Raw genomic sequence first — 20,889 nt, 5'->3', positions numbered from 1 at the left:
AGTGACAACATCAATCACTACACCTCGATCACAAAATTCTCACTTTCCATGTTAATCCATGTAAAGTAGAAGCAAAACCTAAACAATAATACAAGTTCCTGCATTTACATTTTGTTTATTATGTTACAATCTTATTTTTAGTGATGTATGCCAATCTCATTAACTGGTGGAATTTAGTATCCATACATGCTTGGACCTTGAGGTAGTTGGGAGTTGGATAAGAGACTTGTGGGACTCTAATGTGAAGAAGGTAGACAATGTTTTAAGGGCAGCATTTGTCAATTTTATCACACAAACTTGTAAGCAGGCATATAGACTGCTGCAAGAACAGCTCGTCCCACCCCCCTAGTGTGAAGATTTAATTTCAGTATGCATGTATCAACTTGAAGGAAAAAACACACACAAATATAAAAGAAAGAATTCATATGGCTATTTATACGTGCTCCAGCATCTGATGTATCATTTGCAACATTTTTACAGGCAAGCTACAGGCACTCTGAGCCAACACTGAACAAATAATCAGGGCCTTCAATCTTAGGCTAGCCACACATACTACAGGTAACAGTGAATAAAATGAAGAATGCGAAAACACAATAACCCCACAAGAGCTACAAGCAAGATCGTATTAGAACCCTTTCTCCTTCTAGAGTTCCTTTTGCAAGCTTAGCTTTGAAAAGCTCAATGTCTTCCCACTCCATCCACTTCGGGTGTGGGATCATTTTCACATAAAATCCAGACCAACTGTTGATATTCGATCCCTCTATCTGCCTCTTGTTTGGCAGGTGGTGTAAGATCTGTAACATGGACACTTCTGGACCACAAAGTGAAATTGCATTTCTGAGGTAATTCCACAATCATTACAAAGGATCCAAACCTGAAATTATTACAAATTTCAGTTAATTTTTAATGCTCGAGCAGAAGATTGACCAATAATTTGTCCTGGCAGCTCTTGACTAATATATAAGACCTCCTTAATGCATCTTCAAGGTGTTCCAATGGCTCTCGTGTTTCCGGATACCTCTTAAGTTCAGTAATCTTGAGCTGCTCCAATAAGTTCCCATTAAATGCTATAGCTCTTACTGGTCATAATCTCGAGTTCGATGACGTTCATCATCATCCCTATCTCTGGTCCTCCCCCTTTTAATTGCAAACCTGCAGCTTGCCTTTCTATCTTGTGCGCTGACTACATGGCACTAAGAATATCACTAACTTTTCCAGCTTAACAAACATTTGCTCCCCAAGCATACCAGTTAAAATGGATCAATCCAAACCAAAAAAAAAAAAAAAAAGATTAAATAAGTTAACGAATCATAACATTAAACCAGGGAAAAAAATGTTGCACCTCCAACTTTACACTTGTATCCTTCAGAAGTTTAATTGATTTCTGTAATTCTTTTGACTTTTGTCTCTGCTCTAGCTAACAAGGCCTGCTCCCATAATTAAAAATTAGAAATTCATCATTGAATCACAGTAACAAAGGAAAATCATCCATTAAATTACGAAGGGTAACAACCTAATAGAAGAACCGAGTGAGCAAAAAAAGATAATAAGAAGACAGAAAGAGAAGCAAAAAAAAAGAAATAGAGCACCAACAAGAATATTAGTTAGCTCCATTTCCATTGTGCATATATTGAAAAAATCTCAAATAGCTGAACTTGGTTATGTCTAGAGGATATAATTTGTCTCCTATTTATACAAGTGTAGTCGTCTATAGTAATCTTCTAATTAATAATTAAAGCATTCAGTATGAATAAGTTTTTCTAGTTTGATAGTGAGAGGCCCCCCCCATATAAGACATTTTTTGAAACCTGGTATGCAGGTAGCATTATGTGAATTTTTTGGTTTTCTAGCAGACTGGCAAATAATCATTGAATAACTATTTGAAAGTAAAAATGTTATGTGCTGGCCATGGCTGGCTGGAATGAGGAAAACGGAGCTTACCAGCATCGGGATCATCTCCAACACAGTAGCTATCACGCCATTTCCGCATGTCACTGTAATGCAGTCTGGTCGAAGATGACTTCTGAACTGCTCTAGTTTCCTACTTCCTCCAATTAGCAACATTAGTTTCTGATCTATACGTCCTCATTAGAGCCAAATTATAAGAATCTTGTACCCAAGATCAAGTCATTCAAGCTTGACATTATTTGCATCCGTGTGGTTCAGATCTGCTGAGCTATCTCAAGGTGTTCCTCCAATGAGAGCATCTCATGGCTGCAAAATGAACAACATATATACGCGAATGAATTCAGTTCTAGAGATAGGACATGCAATAGGCGATACAAAACTAATGTTAAACTTATAGACAAAGCAATGATACATTTAGTTCTAGAGAAGAAAATGAAAGGAATTGAATACTTGCATTTTCATTGATACCAAGTTTATTTAAATTTATACAAATATCATTTATTCAAACTTCTCTAATGAGGTTGTTGAGGTTAGACTTCCACCTGCTAGGCGTATGCACCAGGGAACCAGAATGCATCTTACTCCATCAATCTTGGCAAGTGTGGGCTGATCAGATAGTGAATTTGAGTTGAGCTTCTGCTATGTTGTACCAGAGGGTCACGAACTGAATTTTAAGGGATCAACTTCTTTCATGGTAGCTAGGTGGTTTTTGCATTTCATTGAGCAGTTACGAATTTCAGTAGGGGTATCGGTTAAGGTTCCACAAACTTTGAGAAACTTGGCCTGCAAAATTTATTTGGATCAAGGGGAATTTTAAAAGTAGACGTTGGCCACCTTAAATTAAATTTACCCTGGACTTGAAAGTTAGTATCTTAAGAAAGAGGTAATAAATTCACAGGCATTCATATGACTTTTAGTACATTACTCAATGTTCCAACAATCACAAATCATTGGTATTTGATAAATGATAAATACTTAATAGAACTTCTCAAAGTTGACATGATGCAGAAACAGACAAATAAGCAGGTATGGGAAATTGTACCAAGTCAGTATCAACTAAACACATGCAGCTGCTTGTAAATAACAAAATTGCACCTCCACAAACAGACCGAGCTACCATGGTAAGAAGCTCAGAAGGTTAACAAAGATTAAGTGTAAAGACATCATCATCTTTTTGATAACACAAGCACTTTTGTTCTTTTTCCAAACATCTAACAACTATTTGTAAGTGGAACTAACATATATTACTACATTTTGACTGGGGGGCTTTTCTAAAACGATGATACATAAATTTCCACAAATATATGTGTAGATTCGCAAAAGAATGGCAGGATAATTGATGCCGATTCTTGCTTCCAGGACATTCTTCATCGGAAGGTATACTTTAGAAACCCATAACTTTTAAAAGATATAGGAGACAGACAAATAACTGCAACTTTCGTAACAAGAGTCCCAGATGCTACTCTAATATCCACCTGCAAGACAACAAGGATAAAAAAAGTGCATGATATCCCAATAAAGTAAATGATTTCTAACAAAAGTCGTGGAATTTTGTGGTTTAAAAATGCATGTAGAATGTTAAAACAACGTAGAGATATGGGTTTCAGGTCTGATATAGGCTATTCATATCATAAAGGATTACCTCAAAAGTATTTAAAGCACAAAAAGAAGAGAATTTCAAAGTCCAAAGAAACAACTTTGAGGTTAAAGTCATCGACGGTTCTAAGGCAACGCGCGCGCGCGCACATATATATAACCATTGCATGACAGGGACTTACATTCATTGTCGCAAACAATCATATCTCAAAAGGAAACCTAAACAATCAACAAGCCAGAAGTGAGCATAACATTTGTCCTCAATAATACAATGCATGATAATTGTAGATCTAAATCATACATTAGCAAATTTAGCACATAAAAGCAAATTGAGCTGTCAAAAATTGAAACCTGATTGCAAACACAGTAGGTGGGTTCATTTGAATCAATAGGTTGTTCAACATCAACAGGAGCAGCAAAATCTTTCTTGTGACTGCCAGGAGGATGCATAAGATCATAGTCTCTGTCACATTCTCGGTCACAATCCCAGTCCCTGTACTCAAACTTCTTTGATTGGGGAGTTACATACGGTGCTTTGCGTTTTTCATTCTTAAGGACCAAAGGTAATGGAGGAAGAATAGGAGGTTCATCTGCAGGTGGTTTTCCCTCTGCAAAAGTCCAAAGTCAAAATAACAAAAAGAGAAAAAGATGTTGAAGAAAAGGAACAATACGTAAATTTATACAAGATGTAATATAGTGTCGTGGTGCATATAACAAAGACATAACATTGTTAGAAAAATAAGAGGTTGCTTAAATGAGAGAGCTTGCCATGAAATTTCCAGATTGGTTTCTCTTTATTAGTAACAACCTCAAACTTTATGAAATCTCCCTCTTTCAAGTCATTATCAACGCAAACTTCATGCCACCCCTCTCCTGTATAGACTCCATGATTGTAAGTATTCAGCTTTAAATTCCATGATCTTTGTCTTTCATCTCTAATAACCAAATCACATTTCTTGTTGATGAGACCGTTCTCCCGAGCAAATTGTTTAGGAAGGTACTGAAATCGTTTATAAATTATAATGATTTCCACCATCAGCTTTATATTTTCGCTGTATCATTACTCCAATAAACAAAGAGGGGGAATTAAGAAAATGATGCAGATGCTTCATTTACAGACTCACCAAGTGATTCTTTAAAAGGCAATACGGCCTGACTGCATACAAAATGAGATTGACCAAAAGAGCTGTGTGTAGCAGATTCTTCCTTAGGAAAAGCCTTTCTCGTTGACACGTCGTTGGGGTTTGGTTTGTCTGTTATATTGTTAATGATAACAAATCAATGTCACGAAATCAAATGTGGCCAAAAGATTACAATTAAAGTATGCATCCCATCGTTTGGCTAATTTAATCCAAAATTAAATTGAGCATTTCAAGGTTGAGGTTATTAACTTGCAATTCATCATGTATAAACTAATTGTACTATAACACAGGGAAATTGATTATTGTTCTTTTCAGTAACTACAATATGTTGATCTACTATTTCTTTGTAAAATCATAAACTACTGCATTATACTTATGTCACAATATATCACCAGAAAAGTGGAGGACTAACCTGCATCTCTGTCAGACCCTAAAGATCGCTTACCTTTGAATTCACATTTCCAACTGTTTGCGTGGTTTCTCGCAGGGCCGGAAGGAGTGAACGCCGAGTTAGATTGAGCAAAGGAGGGTCCTCTAGGAGATTGCCCTTTCCTTTCCTTTCCTGGGTTAGGTAACGTTAATGGAATATCCAAGGAATTATAATTATTAAAACGGTTAGCTATTGTTAAGAACATGTTTTACAGTATGGAGAACCAACAACAAAATCCAATCCTGCAGAGTGTGGTTTGGGGAGGGTAGAGTGTATGCAGATCTTACCCCTTACCTTGGAGGCAGGGAGACTGTTAGTGATAGACTCAATTTATTTGATAGTATGGAGAACCAAACACAATAATTATGACAGAGATGCAACATAGTGTCATGATGTATATGAAAAAGTAAAAGGATCATTGAAAAAAAAAAGGTTTCTTAAACTGAAAAAATTTACCGTAAAATTTCCATATTGGTTTTTCGCCATTAGCAATAACCTCAAACATCATATAGTCTCCCTCCTTTAAGTCATTCGCAACACGGAATTTTAGACCATCCTCCAAATATATGGACACTAGAATTGTGGGTAGCTAGCCTTAAATTCCATGATCTTTGTCTATCATCTCTGATAATCACACAACATTTCTCGTTGATGAGACCATTTTCCATTGCAAATTCTTAAGGAAGGCGCTGAAATGGTTTATAATAATTCACACATATGATACATTTCATATTTTTTGTAAATAACTCCAATAAACAGAGAAGGAAACAAACAAAATGGTGGTAAAGCAAATATAGTTGGAACACCACCAAGGTGGAGCCACGTAGGGTTGAGGGGGTTCATCTGAATCCAATGAACCTCCTTCAGTGAAAAATTACATTGTTAACACATGAAATGCTTAAAATTATTATGATGTATATATCGTAGATGTTGAAGCTCTTAGTGAAAATCTAGGCTCCACCACTGGCCATCATTAGTTGAGATTAAGGGATCCTAAAGATGTTACCTTTGAATAGAAAATTCATGGAAGTCCCTTCAACATAATCGCATCCTTCTTTTTCCTACAGACACTCGACATACTCTCTGTTGGAATGACTTGAATCAAAATCGTAAACTTCAAATTCCATGTCTCCTTCATTTCTGAAAATCAACAAATCTCCCATTTGCAAATCATGTTCTTCTACAAATGCAGCCCAACCTGCTTCGAATCGCCTGCCTTTCACCTTCACCAACCAATTTTTGCCCCCCTTTCCCAATACTGCACGTTACCTCTACTTCGGGGAAGTAGAGAAGCCCTTTCTGGAAAACCCTCGGCTCAAGTGTAGCAAATCAAATCAAAGTATATACAAAAAGGGAATACAACAGTGAAACACGTCAATCAATAAGACAGTATATGGATATAAAAATACACCAGGTAGATATCAATATTTTATGGACAATTATTTCAAACAATTACCTAATTGTATAGTATACATAGACGATATATTGCTATATTCAAAACTAAAGAAGAACACCTAAAATTATTAGAACAATTTATAAATATCATAGAAAATTCAGGAATAAGCTTAAGTGAAAAGAAGGCAGAAATAATGAAAAACCAAAGAATTTTTAAGAATACAAATAGATAAAAATGCAACAGCATATAGTACAAAAAATAATAATGTCAAAAGAAGATTTAGATACAAAAAAAGAAATTACAATCATTTTTAGGATTAGTGAATCAAGTAAGAGAATACATACCAAAATTAGCAGAAAATTTAAAACCATTACAGAAAAAATTGAAAAAGCATGTAGAATATAATTATAGTGAAGAAGATAAAAAACAAGTGCAAAAAACAAAAATACTTTGTAAAAACCTGCCAAAATTACAATTTTCAGATGAAAATAAAATTTTTACATACATAATACAAGCAGATGTGAGTGAGCACAGCTACGGAGGAGTACTCAAATACAGGTATGAAAACGAAAAATTAAAACATCATTGTAGATATTACTCAGGAACGTTTAACGAAACAAAAATAAAATGAGAAATAAATATAAAAGAATTATGTTCATTATATAAGTGTTTATTAGCATTTGAACCATATATTGTATATGTCAAATTTATAGTACGAACAGATAATACACAGGTACGATGGTGGCTAACTAAAAAAATACAAAATTCAGTAACAACAAAAGAAATACGGAGATTGGTATTAAATATATTGAATTTTACATTTACAGTTGAAATAATCAGTACTAACAAGAATGTTATTGCAGATTACATATCGAGACAAAGCTACATAGACTGATATAACAGAAAATGATACACTAGAAGAAATATTCAAAACCCCAACTACGCTTTCAATGAAAGTGGACAGTATGGGCAATGAGGTAAAAAGCTAAAGACTAATGAAGGTAAACTGAAGTCTAAAGCTACAAGTCAGCTGCATGCCTATAAAAATGTAGAGTTATGTCGATCGAAAGACATCAAAATTCCAGAGTCGAAAGGAGACGTTGGGACACTCCATAAAACCCATGATCTTTATCAATCTATGTCTGCAGATAAAAGCAAAGGAGTTAGTAGACAAGGATTAAATCCAAATAAGATATTTGAAAAATCATTTATATCAAAAATACCCTCTATTTATACCCGCATATCTAAAAAGTTTGAACCAAGACAAAAAAGCATATAACCATATAACTAGATTATACATAGAAAACATCCACAAGATACAAACTTACTTGAATCTTAAACCCAGAGCTACAAATATCCAAGAACCAAACACAGACTATATAACCCAAAAACTACAAGGATACAACAAGTTAATCGCACTACCAAAAACCAACCCAAACCTAGTTAGAACTTATTTCAATTATAGACTACTGAATACCGTATACACTCAAGACGGAAACGAACTAACAACTATACCAAAAATATACAAAGCATTCACTACTTACAAAAAAAATAACCCAAGTAAACCTATTTTTTATAAAGTTTTATACCGCACCAACTGAAATATTATATGATGAAATAAAATCAGTTATACAAGTTGTGAAAATTGGATTAACCGGAGATATGATTATACCAGAAGACATTGAGCAATAACCAGAGATACCAAAAGTTGAGATACCTAATTTTAACGCAAATGAATGAACCATTAGAATATCTACAATTATCCAAGAGCTAGCAAATAACTATCTTAATGGATACCCGATTTGGAGTTACTATTCGCGAGACCAACTAATAGACCAACTAATGATCTATTCAAATTCAAGAGAGTTACGGCAGTCAGATATGGAAGAAGTCCAAAGATAGATTTTGACATTACTCAATCCTGAAAAACAACCAACTACAAGAGCAATTAAGAAAAAATTTATTTCAGAAGAGTTACTGACAAGATATTGTGAATTAATAGGACATAAATATCCAAACCACCTATGCCCAAAATGCAATAAAAAAATAATGTGATTTCGGAAGTTCAACTAGAATAAAAGAAGATAAGGACGCCAGCTGAAAGATAGACAAAACATAGAAAGCAACGGAGCAATGAAGTGATAAATAAGGAAATAAGATATTAAAAGCTATGAAAGTGACATGTGAATAGCCTTTTTGACTAAAAAACGTAAATTATTATATAAGTCTTTATTAGTTTCGACTTTTTTGAAAAATGTCATTATTAGTTTCGTCTTTTTTGACAAATGTAGAATAGGAATAAGCTTTAGGATTTTCATTACTTTTTAACTTTTTGTAAAAAGTAGACAGGTGTAAAGTTAGAAATAATAGTTTACGCATTTTTCATATTTTATAGATTATAAATAGAAGAGCCGTTGGCAGATCTAAGGCAAGACTTTCTACACGAAAAGCAAGCCTACTTGTACACAACCAAAAATCTCTCAAAATATTTAATAAGATATTCAATTTTAACCTTAGTTATTTGTTTTAACCTTATTAATTCTTCTATATTATTTTTGAGGTATACTATATGCTCCATATTTCTAGTTTTTATATAGTCGAGTAGATTTTTTTCATAAGTATTTCTATCAGTCTTATTTGCTCCATATCTATCCTTCAATATTCTAAGTATTCGTAATTTATCATTTTAGTCCGAGTAATACCAATTTGAATAATAATATCTACCATCGAAATCTATATTTTCCAACTCATTTTCTATCCTTTCTAACTCTTCATCCTCAAAGTCAAATATCTTTTCCCATATAAGTTTCTTTATATCTATTATTTCTATATCCTTAAGTATATATAAAATAAGTATCTTAACTCTATCTATCATATAATGCTTATTTCAAAATATTCTCTTCAATCATATGTACATATCAAAATATGGTCATCTTAGATCACTATGTACTGGATTATCCTTAGATAATTATGTTCCTCTGTCACTATTACCATGGTACGTTTCGATACTTCTTTCCTAAACAGCGCCTCAACTCTGGTTACTACCACATCACGACTTCTCTGCTTTACTGGTTTCACCTCGGCATAGTTCTGGAAATTTTTCTCCTTTTCCTCTTTGCTAATAAACTTCGAAACATATTATACTTTGAATAATTCTACTATATAGTAACTAACATGAACTTATGAATTTAGCTATTCAGAATCATAAATGAAAATACCTGTTCTTGTAAGTTTGATGATTCTGAGCTTCGATTTTCCATAGTTGAGTATAAAACTGAATATCTTATTAAATATTTTGAGAGATATTTTGTTGTGTACAAGGGGGTTTGCTTTCCGGAGAGAAAGTCTTGCCTTAGATCTGCCAACGGCTCTTCTATTTATAATCTCTAAAAGATGAAAAACGCGTAAACTACTATTTCTAACTTTACACCTGTCTACTTTTTACAAAAAGTTAAAAAGTAATGAAAATCCTAAAGCTTATTCCTATTCTACATTTGTCAAAAAAGACAAAACTAATAATGGCACTTGCCAAAAAAGTCGAAACTAATAAAGACTTATACAATAATTTACTATTTTTACTCAAAAAGGCTATTCACGTGTCACTTTCACAGCTTTTAATATCTTGTTTCCTTGTCTATCTCTTCGTTGCTCCGTTGCTTTCTATCTTTCGTCTATTTTCCAGCTGGCGTCCTTATCTTCTTTTATTCTAGTTGAACTTCCAGAATCACATTATTTTCTCCATTGCATTTTGAGCATAGGTGGTCTGGATATTTATGTCCTATTAATTTACAATATCTTGTCAGTAACTCTTCTGAAATAAATTCCTTCTTAATTGCTCGTGGTTGGTTGTTTTTCTGGATTGAGTAATGTCAAAATCTATCTTTGGACTTCTTCCATATCTGACTGTCGTAGCTCCCTTGAATTTGAATAGATCATTAGTTGGTCTGGCGAATAGTAACTCCAAATCGGGTTTCCATTAAGATAGTTATTTGCTAGCTCTTGGATAATTGTAGATATTCCAATGGTTCATTTATTTGCGTTAAAATTAGGTATCTCAACTTTTGATATCTCTGGTTGTTGCCCAATGTCTTCTAGTATAATCATATCTCTGGTTAATCCAATTTTCATAACTTGTATAACTGATTTTATTTCATCATATAATATTTCAGCTAGTGCGGTATTAAACTTTATAAAAAATAGGTTTCCTTCGGTTATTTTTTTGTAAGTAGTGAATGCTTTGTATATTTCTAGTATAGTTGTTAGTTCGTTTCCGTCTTGAGTATATATGGTATTCAGTAGTCCATAACTGAAACAAGTTCTAACTAAGTTTGGGTTGATTTTTGATAGTGCGATTAACTTGTTGTATCCTTGTAGTTTTTGGGTTATATAGTCTGTATTTGGTTCTTGGATATTTGTACCTCCGGGTTTAAGATTCAAGTTTGTATCTTGTGAATGTTTTCTATGTATAATCTAGTTATATAGTTATATGCTTTTTGGTCTTGGTTCAAACTTTCTAGATATGTGAGAGTATAAATAGAGTCTTTTGGTATTTTTGGTATAAATGGTTTTTCAAATATCTTATTTAGATTTAATCCTTATCTACTAACTCCTTAGTTTGTACCAGCAGACATAGATTGATAAAGATTATGGGTTTTATGGAGTGTCCCAACGTCTCCTTTTAGCTCTGGAATTTTGATGTCTTTCGATCGACATAGCTCCACATTTTTATAGGCATGCGGCTGACTTGTAGCTTTAAACTTCAGTTTACCTTCATTAGTCTTTAGCTTTTCTACCACATTGCTCATAATATCCACTTTCATTGAAAGCGTAGTTAGATTTTTGAATATTTCTTCTAGTGTATCATTTTCTGTTATATCAGTCTGTGTAACTTTGTCTTGATATGTAATTTGCAATAACATTCTTGTTAGTACTGATTATTTCAACTGTAAATGTAAAATTCAATATATTTAATACCAATCTCCGTATTTCTTTTGTTGTTACTGAATTTTGCATTTTCTTAGTTAACCACCATCGTACATGTGTATTATCTGTTCGTACAATAAATTTATTATATACAATATAGGTCAAACCCATCGATAGCCCCTTAAACTTGTCCCTAAAATTCACTTTGGCCCCTAAACTAAGGCTTGTGCTTATTAAACCCCTAAACCCTCCCAATTTGGTTCCAATTGAGCATTTTTTGCCCACATCTCATCAGTTTCCAGGCACATGTCTCCAAACGCCGCTGATGTGGAAAGTTATTCCACTTAAAACCCTCCACGTGTATAAACTAACTCCACATATACTTGATACATTTTAATTTTAAATGGAAAAAATCTCATTCCACGGAAGTCTCTCTCCCCGTTAACTCTCTTTTCATAACCCTAAATTAACCTTAAATTAACCAAATTTCCACTCAAATCGAAGGACAAATTTGGGGGTTTTCCTCAGATCTTCCTGGTGTAAGTGTTCTTATGATTTGTATTTGTTAAATTTTGTTGAATTTTAGCATATTGTAAGTTTTAGGGTTTTGAAATCACTATTACGCCTATGATTTTAGGAAAATTCCGTCTCCTTACTTAACATGCATTAAAGATTGTATCTTTTAGCTTATTGATGTGTACTCTGGGTATATTCCGTGGTCATTCCGTTAAGTAACTTTGAATTTTTACCCTTTGTCACAGGTGACGTAATAAATGGAGATAATTTTCACAAAATTGCCCCATGGGGGATCCTTTTTCAATACGGGTGTCCCTACATATGTTGCAAGTTGTGTGCCAGAGGTAAGGTACATTGACAAGGACCACTTTTCCATACTAGAATTGTTATTTTATACTAAAGAATTAGGGTATGAAGCTGTTAGGGGGTTTTATTTATTATCAAGATGCAGTAACTAATCAGTTCAAGTTGGTTAAAAGTGACAAACATCTCTATGAACTGGTTAAAGATTTAAAACATGAGGACTCTATTGATTTTTATGTCTATCATGTTTTAGATGGACCAATTCTTGACCCTGATGGTCCCACTGATTTTTTACCTGCACCTGATATTATTGAGTGTGCAGACCTAAAAAGAGAAAGTGTTGGTTTTGGTAATAGTGCTAACATAGAGAGGGAATCTGTTGGAGTAGGGAAAGAGAAGGAGGCTGATGTAGAAGATGTTGGTGTACAAAGAGGTGATGAGGCTGATGTAGAAGATGTTGGTGTACAAGGAGGTGATGAGGTTGATGTAGAAGATATCCATGTAGAAGATATTAACCTAGAAGATTTTGGTGTAGAAGGAGGTGATGAGGCTGATGTAGAAGACATAAATGTAGAAGATGTTAATAGGCTAACAAGTGAGTTATCAGATTATTTGAGTAGTGATTCAGATCTTGGAGATATTCCTTCAGAAGATGGCTCAGATGTTGATGAGGAGTTGAGGGCTTTTAGACAAGAAAGAAGGGGGAAAAAAGCCAACAACAAAGAAAGAAACAAAAAAGCAAGAAAAAAGGTTGTTAAAACTGAAAAAGTACCTGTGGGAGTTGCGAGTTGTGTAGATAGAGGCTTTGGGGATATTGGTAAAAGTAAGGCTACTAAATATTCTGGAAAGTTGGGTGGAGATGAGGAATATATTGATAGTTCTGATTGTTGGGAGTGAAGATAGTGAAGAGATAGATGTAGATGCTGTTAGAGGAGTAGATCTACCTAGAAGAAGGAGAAGCAAGAAAACTAGGTATGATGAGAATTGTGAGTTTTCTGTGTTTGAGCTTGGAATGATTTTTGCGGGTGCAAATCAGTTTAGAAAAGTAGTTGTAGAGTATAGAAGGCAGGTGAAGTTAAAACCTAATGAAAAACATAAAATAAGGGTTAAAACCTAATGAAAAACATAAAATAAGGGTGAAGTGCATTGCAGCTAATTGCAACTGGTTGTTGTTTGCTTCTACTGATAAGGATTCAGGTGATTAACCCAATTCATAAATGTATACCTCTAAACAAGAACAAGATGTGTGATTCAAAGCTGGTTGCTAGAAAGTTCAAGGACAGAATAGCTTCTCAGCCATACATTAGGATTTGGGAAATTCAGGATTTAGTAAGAGAGGTGTTGGGTCTTTATGTAGGTAAAAATATTTGTTATAGGGCTAAACAGATTGTTATGAGGGAGAATATGGGAGATTGGAAGCTGGAATTTGTCAGATTATGTGACTATGCAGATATGATCAAGACAACAAATCCTGGAAGTTCTTGTTGGATAAAAATTGACAAAGAAACTGAACCAAGAAAGAACCTCTTGGTTTATTTCTATGTGTGCTTTCATGCCTTCAAGCAAGGATGGTTAGATGGGTGTAGGAAAATTATTGGTTTTGATGGATGCTTTCTCAAAGGAGCTTGTACGGGTGAGGAGTTTGTTGCTGTGGGGAAAAAGGGCAACAACCAAATATATCCTATTGCATGGGCAGTTGTGGATACTGAAACAAAACATAGCTGGGACTGGTTCATAAGGTATTTGATTGCAGATCTAAATCTGGGAACTGGTGAAGGCTTGGCTGCAATGTCAGACCAACAAAAGGTACCACCACTTAATTATTTTTTTCATTACTTGACTTTATTTTCCAATAATATTCCTGTTTTAATAATACTTAATACTTATTACAGTGTCTTGTTCCTGTTTTGATGTATCTGCTACCAAATGCTAAGAGAAGAATGTGTGCTAGACATATTTGGAGCAATTGGCATGTGCACTGGAGAGGAGAAGAGAGAAGGAAACAGTTTTGGAGATGTGCAAAAGCAAGTTTTAAAGTAAAGTTTAGAGAGGAGATGCAAGCAATGTCAAGGCTAGGTAAGAAAGAAATAACTGAGGACATGCTGATTAATCCTCCTACTTCTTGGTGTAGGACATATTTCAAAACACATTCCAAATGTGATATTGTAAAAAATAACATGTGTGAGACTTTCAATTCTTGGATCTTAGCTGCTAGACATAAGTCCATAATCACAATGTTAGAGGATATCAGACATCAACTGATGAATAGACATGTAGATATGATTAAATTTGCAGAAACTTGGATTTCAGACATTGCACCTATGGCAAGAACTATTTTAGAAGCTAACAAGAAATATTCAAATAGGTGTAGAGTTCTATGGAATGGAGTTAATGATTTTGAAATTGAGGATGGAGGTTACACATTTGTTATTCACTTGGACAAGAAGTATTGTGATTGTAGGTTATTGATGTTAAGAGGTATTCCTTGTCCTCATGTCATTTGTGCTTATTATTACTTGAATGTAGATCCTGATCAGCATGTAGAGCACTGGTATAAGAAAGAAACCTTTCTTAAGTCTTATAGCCATTTCATTCAACCAATTACCAATATGAGAATGTGGCCGGAAACCAAAAACCTATCAATTTAACCTCCAAAACCAAGAAAGATGTCAGGCAGACCTGGCAAGAACAGAAGGAAGAAGAAGGATGAGCCAAAAAAGTGGGGCAAACTCTCAAAAAAAAGTGTCAAGATCACTTGTTCAAGGTGCAAGCAAGTTGGCCATAACAAGACTATATGTGCCAAAATGGTAAGCCTTAAATGAATTTCATAATAATTTGTAAATTTAACATATTTCTTAGCTTTTCATATTTCTTTTTGTATGTTAGAATGGGATAGGGAGCAGTAATAGTAGTCAACCTAGCTGTCAGCTTGAAGCTTCATGGAATCCACCACCACCACAATCAAGTTCTATTTGTAGTGACACCAGTGCAATGACAAGACATACCTACACTCAAAGTCAGACAACAAGAGTAAGTTATATATGTTCTGTTGCCTTAATATTTTTGTCCTACTTAATATTATTAGTTTTTGTCCTGCATAATATTATTATTGAAACATGTTGAAAATGTTGAAAATATTGTGTTGCATTTATTCACAGTCAAACTCCACCTTTCATACATATGCAACTACACAATCCAGTCAATCAGGATTTATTTGTGCTGACACAGCTGCTGTGCCAAGAGCACCTCAAAGAAAGGTGTTAAGTGTGGCTGGTAGAGGTCAAGGTGCTGCTGGTAGAGGTAAAGGTTGTTCTGGTAGGGATGATGATTCTGGTAGTGGTCAATTTGGTGCTGATAGAGGAGGTGAAGGAGGAATTGATAGAGGTCAAGGAGGGAGTGGTAGAGGATTGCCAATAAAAATAGCCAATGCAGAAGGGACCCCATTTGAAAGTCGAAGAAATGTTTCTTCCAGTCAAGTACCACATTTGCCAACCAACAAGAAGTCATACAATGCTACCTCATTTGTTGCAACTACTGGATACAAAAGGCCTACAACTGGTTATGGTGTTTACTCAATGTATTTATTTTTGTGTCATTATTTACCTATAATAATGTTTGCCCTAATGTTTTCATTCAAGTTTTCAATGTTCACTGTCTTACAATTTTGTCTAATTTTGCAGCGAGGTACATCAAGTGAGAGGGTTCTTTATGGAGGTATAAATTTAAGATATGCTTCACCAACTAATATAGATATTGGTTTTAAACCTAGTGGCCTAAAGTGGAATGAAAAAGATGCAGTCACCAGCACACAATTGTAACAAATGAAAGCAAATAAGAGAAAAAAAATGGAAGCAACCAAGTCTTCTTCATCAATTGTATCTTCAAAGAAGTTCATTTAGAAATGATTTGCACTGTAATGAGGGATAATGTCTTTGAACAAATTGTGTTACTAGTTTCTGAATAACTTTTTCTTAGGCAACAATTAATGATTTTGGTGTATGCTGCAATAGAACTATTCTGCTCAATGTTGAGCCTTTTTTTAACACCTTTACATCATGTATGCAGTTTTTAGCTCAATCTTGAGCTGTGTTAATATGATATCCAGCTACTTGCACTTGTAATATAGTTCATTTTTATCATAACCTTCAGTAGTTATAAATAGGTTGTATGGTAATACCTTCAGTAGCTACACAAGTAGACACAAAGTAGCCAATTAACAATGAGATTGTCATACAAAAATATGTCAATTCATTCAAACAACTACTACAAACTAGGCCAACTATAAACTGAACAAACAACTACTACTACAAACTAACGAAACAACCACTACAAACTAACCATTACAACCATTACAATATCCAATTGCTATTCAATACGCAAACTTAACAACTACACCTTACACCATATTAAACAACCACTTTACAGTTAGAATAATGAGAAGTAGAACAAGTCTATTCAATTTGAGCTTAGCACATTCCCTTTCAAGTTCAACTTTTTTGAGTTTTTGTCTCAATGCAATCAACTTCCCTTCACTACCTTTCAATTTCTCACACACAGTGTCCTTCTCTTATTCAACGTCTTTGTGCTTTTGCTTCAATCGATCACACAAATTTTCACCATCTTTGTACCTAATCATTAAGCTCGATTCTACCTCAGGATATTGATGCACAGATATTGAAGGTTTTGGATCAATCCATCTAAAGTACCCACATCCACCATTTTCCTAAAATGAAAAAACAATAGAATAATAAAAAAATACCAAAAAAATAATAATTAAAATCTGTGAAAATGATACAAACCTTTGGAACTTTACATCCAAAAAATCTACGAACCAAATTTGAAGGAGTCCTTGAAGTTCTTAAAGGATAAAATTCGGAACAGTAACACAAATCGGGAACATCAAGATTGATGGAATTTTCCGACATTCTCATAGAAAATGAGAGAAAAAAATAATTTAAGAGAAATAAGAGATAACTTTGATAGTGAGATGAGAGAAGTTAATGAGAACTCATCTATGGAGGAGAGAATGAAGAAAGAAGAAAGTGAATTTAGGTTAAAAAGAGGAAAATTGAAGGGAATGGCAAAGGTAACGGCAAAAGTAACGTTATTTGACGTTAACTTTTGCCACATGGACAATTTTTTTAGTTTTCACGCGCCTCAGGCGGTTGCACAGCACGCGCAATGGCATGTGGGCAAAAAATGCCCAATAGGAACAAAATTGGGGAGTTTAGGAGTTTGATAGATACAAGCCTTAGTTTAGGGACCTAAATGAATTTTACGAACAAATTTAAGGGGCTATCGATGGGTTTGGCCTACAATATATGGTTCAAATGCTAATAAACACTTACATAATGAACATAATTCTGTTCTATTTATTTTTCATTTTATTTCTGTTTCGTTAAACGTTCCTGAGTACTATCTATAATGATGTTCTAATTTTTCATTTTCATACCTATATTTGAGTACTCCTCCGTAGTTGTGCTCACTCGCATCTGCTTCTACTATGTATGTAAAAATTTTATTTTCATCTGAAAATTATAATTTTGGCAGGCTTTTACAAAGTATCTTTGTTTTTTGCACTTGTTTTTTATCTTTTTCACTATAATTATATTCTACATCCTTTTTCGATTTTTTCTGTAATGATTTTAAATTTTCTGCTAATTTTAGTATGTATTCTCTTAATTGATTCACTAATCCTAAAAATGATTGTAATTTCTTTTTTGTATGTAATTCTTTTTTTGAATTTATTATTTTTTTTTACTATATGTTATTGTATTTTTACTCCATTTTTATCTATTTGTATTCCTAAAAATTCTCTGTGATTTTTCATTATTTCTGCCTTCTTTTCACTTAAACTTATTCCTGAATTTTCTATTATATTTATAAATTGTTCTAATAATTTTAGGTGTTCTTCTTTAGTTTTTGAACATAGCAATATATCGTCTTATGTATACTATACAATTAGGTAATTGAAATAATTATCCACAAAATGTTGATATCTACCTGGTGCATTTTTATATCCAAATGGTAGTACATTCTTATATATTAAAGAGGCTTGGAAGCAGGAGGCGGTCGTCATGCCTGCTTCCTCCATGATTTTACCATATCACCCCTAATTAATTATTATATGTCATTTAGGTATTAAAAAATTAATAATATCTGCTTCAACTGCTTCAACCATAATTTTACTATTTCATCCCTGATTAATTACTATAGGTCATTTAAGTATTAATTCGTGATTTTACTATATCACCCCTAATTAATTATTATATGTCATTTAAGTATAAAAAATTAATAATATTTAACAAAAAATAAAATACACATTTATGACAAGTCTGCTTCAGTTGCTTCAATCATAATTTTATTATTTCATCCCTAATTAATTACTATAAGTCATTTAAGTATTAAAAAAATTAATAATATTTAATAAAAAAGATAAAATAAACAAAAAAAAAATTATAAACAAACTATTGAAGTTTTAAATTAATTTGAAATCTTATATAAGGCTTGTCTAAATTTTTTTCACAACTATTTTTCATATTAATTTTGTTATACCACTTCTAATAAGCTATTTCCTAATTGATTAATATATGTCATTTACGTATTAAAAAATTAATAATATTTGATTTTAAAAAAAAGTAAAATAGACATTTATGACATGTTTGTTTTAATTGTTTCAACCGTAATTTTACTATTTTATCCCTAATTAATTATTATGAGTCATCTAAATATAAAAAAAATATTTAATAAAAAAATAAAATAAACAAAAAAAGATAAATTGACTATTGATGTTTTAAATTAACTTAACATAATTATACATAACCTAGCAATGGATTTAACGACATGATATGATACAACAGGTAACAACAATCCAAACAAGCTGCTAGAGACGCTAGAAAGGGTGACAAAGAATTCATCAGTTTGAATTGGTCAATGTAATTTGAAGGGTGAAATCTACCTGACTCTCTCGACATCCTTACAAAACTTCTACCCCGAGCACACGCAATGGAACCGTAGACAGTCAAGTGAAATCCAATCCACGAAATAATTTGATCTATGGACAGCCCACGGTCCAATAAAGATTTCCAATTCCGTTTTGGAATATTTTCATCCGGGATTGGAACGACCTATGTTGTAAGGGAGGAGAGAAGGTGAACCAGCTTCCTTTGGTCGCCTCTCCCGTCTGGTCGAGTAGCTTTCGCTCCTTCCTACTTACTTTATTATAATATAAGCTTAAGCTGCTACTTGTAACCAAAACAAAAACCCCATGGATCCGAAATTGTTCTGGACCACGCCGCGTCATTGAGACTGCCACCTTCCTATTTGAGTAAGGAATGAATATCGGACCCTACTGACGTTCAACCGACGACCGGGCCTAGTGGTGCTTGCGGCTTTTCCTATTTCGGTTGGAAGTCTTAAGAATGCAGCAAAAACGAAGGCTTCCTCTACAGTCAATTGTGGAAAAAGCACATCATCTTGTGTCACGAAACCCACCTTTTTCGTTTATTAAGAAGCTTGATATATTCTCTTGATTTACCTAGCATTAATGAACATATTTACCTGGTACATGTTGCCAGGTGGTAGGTATTCCGTGGATTCCGTGGTTGCAAGAAAAATTTAGTTTAAGAAACTCAATAAATAAAGAGAGAGCCTGAAGAAATTGAAAACAAATATCACCATCAATAACATAATTTGAAGGAAAATAAAATATAGTTATTAAGTACCTTCCATGGTTTCTGCAGAAGGTTCGGGAGAGTGATATCTGAAGACATTGAAAACAAATCTCACTATCAATAACATAATTTGATCAGAAAGACAGACACACAGAGAGAGAATTACAGAGGGGTTGGAGAGAGTTGCCAGACGAGCTTGAAACGTCCGAATCATCGACGCGTCCTGATGAATAACCGAAGCGAGGTGGCGGATTAACGGATCTGCGAGGAATACAAGGTACGGCATATTGATGATTGAAAGTGTTCAAAGTGAACATTTTGATAACAATAGATACCTGTAATACAAGTACTGATGTATTTGGGAACCCCAGCTTTTCGACCAGACAATATTTGTAACACGAAAAGGACGGCCGGAAGCTGGTCGAAACTGTCGTAGAGAGAGGAAGGAGAAATGGGCGGTTAGCTGGGGGAAATTATCTGATTGTAGAGGTGTCTGTACTGTATGGGAAGAAGGAGAAAAATGGCAGACTATAAATTGTGGATGGAAGACAGCCACGTGAACGAGATATTTTCTAACGTCAAAAGACTAAAATACCCTTCGTCGTCCAAGAAACTTTACTTTTCTTTTGTCATGCAAACTCACCAAACATACCCTTCTACTCTCATTTAATTACATATCATGTCTCAATATATAATAATTTTATTATTTCATCGTAATGATTTAAATATTTAATATATTCTATTAGTTTATATTAATTAACTATAACTATATATTGAAAGTAAAAATAAATTATTTATTTAATTAACTATTATATTTAAAACTAATTTGTTACTACAAATCACAATAATTAATAACTTAAAATATTAACTTTTATAGTAATAACACAATCAATCGCTCTTAATTAATTATTATGAGTTATCTAGTTATTAAGAAAATAAATAATATTTAATAAAAATAAAATAGACATAAAATACAAAATTAACTCTTGATATTTTAAATTA

General features: G+C 33.5%; 1 protein-coding gene across 1 annotated transcript; it reads right to left on the bottom strand.

Annotated features, from left to right (window-relative positions):
- Window positions 1-408: 408 nt before the first annotated feature.
- On the bottom strand, window positions 409-20,553 carry LOC107858361. The gene is made up of 11 exons (XM_047407872.1): window positions 20,540-20,553; window positions 20,223-20,459; window positions 20,054-20,148; window positions 19,939-19,976; window positions 19,775-19,865; window positions 4,629-4,757; window positions 4,273-4,377; window positions 3,856-4,112; window positions 2,451-2,691; window positions 1,942-2,214; window positions 409-1,427 (listed from the first exon to the last, which is right to left on the bottom strand). The coding sequence occupies exons 1-9, from the start codon at window positions 20,551-20,553 to the stop codon at window positions 2,566-2,568; spliced, it is 1,092 nt and encodes a 363-aa protein (XP_047263828.1). The 3' UTR covers window positions 409-1,427; window positions 1,942-2,214; window positions 2,451-2,565.
- Between the last annotated feature and the right edge of the window lie 336 nt (window positions 20,554-20,889).

This window comes from Capsicum annuum, chromosome 2, assembly GCF_002878395.1.
Source record: "Capsicum annuum cultivar UCD-10X-F1 chromosome 2, UCD10Xv1.1, whole genome shotgun sequence".
Taxonomy (NCBI): Eukaryota; Viridiplantae; Streptophyta; class Magnoliopsida; order Solanales; family Solanaceae; genus Capsicum; species Capsicum annuum.
Note: the sequence above shows the minus strand (reverse complement) of the source record. Positions and strands in the feature narration are given on the sequence as shown.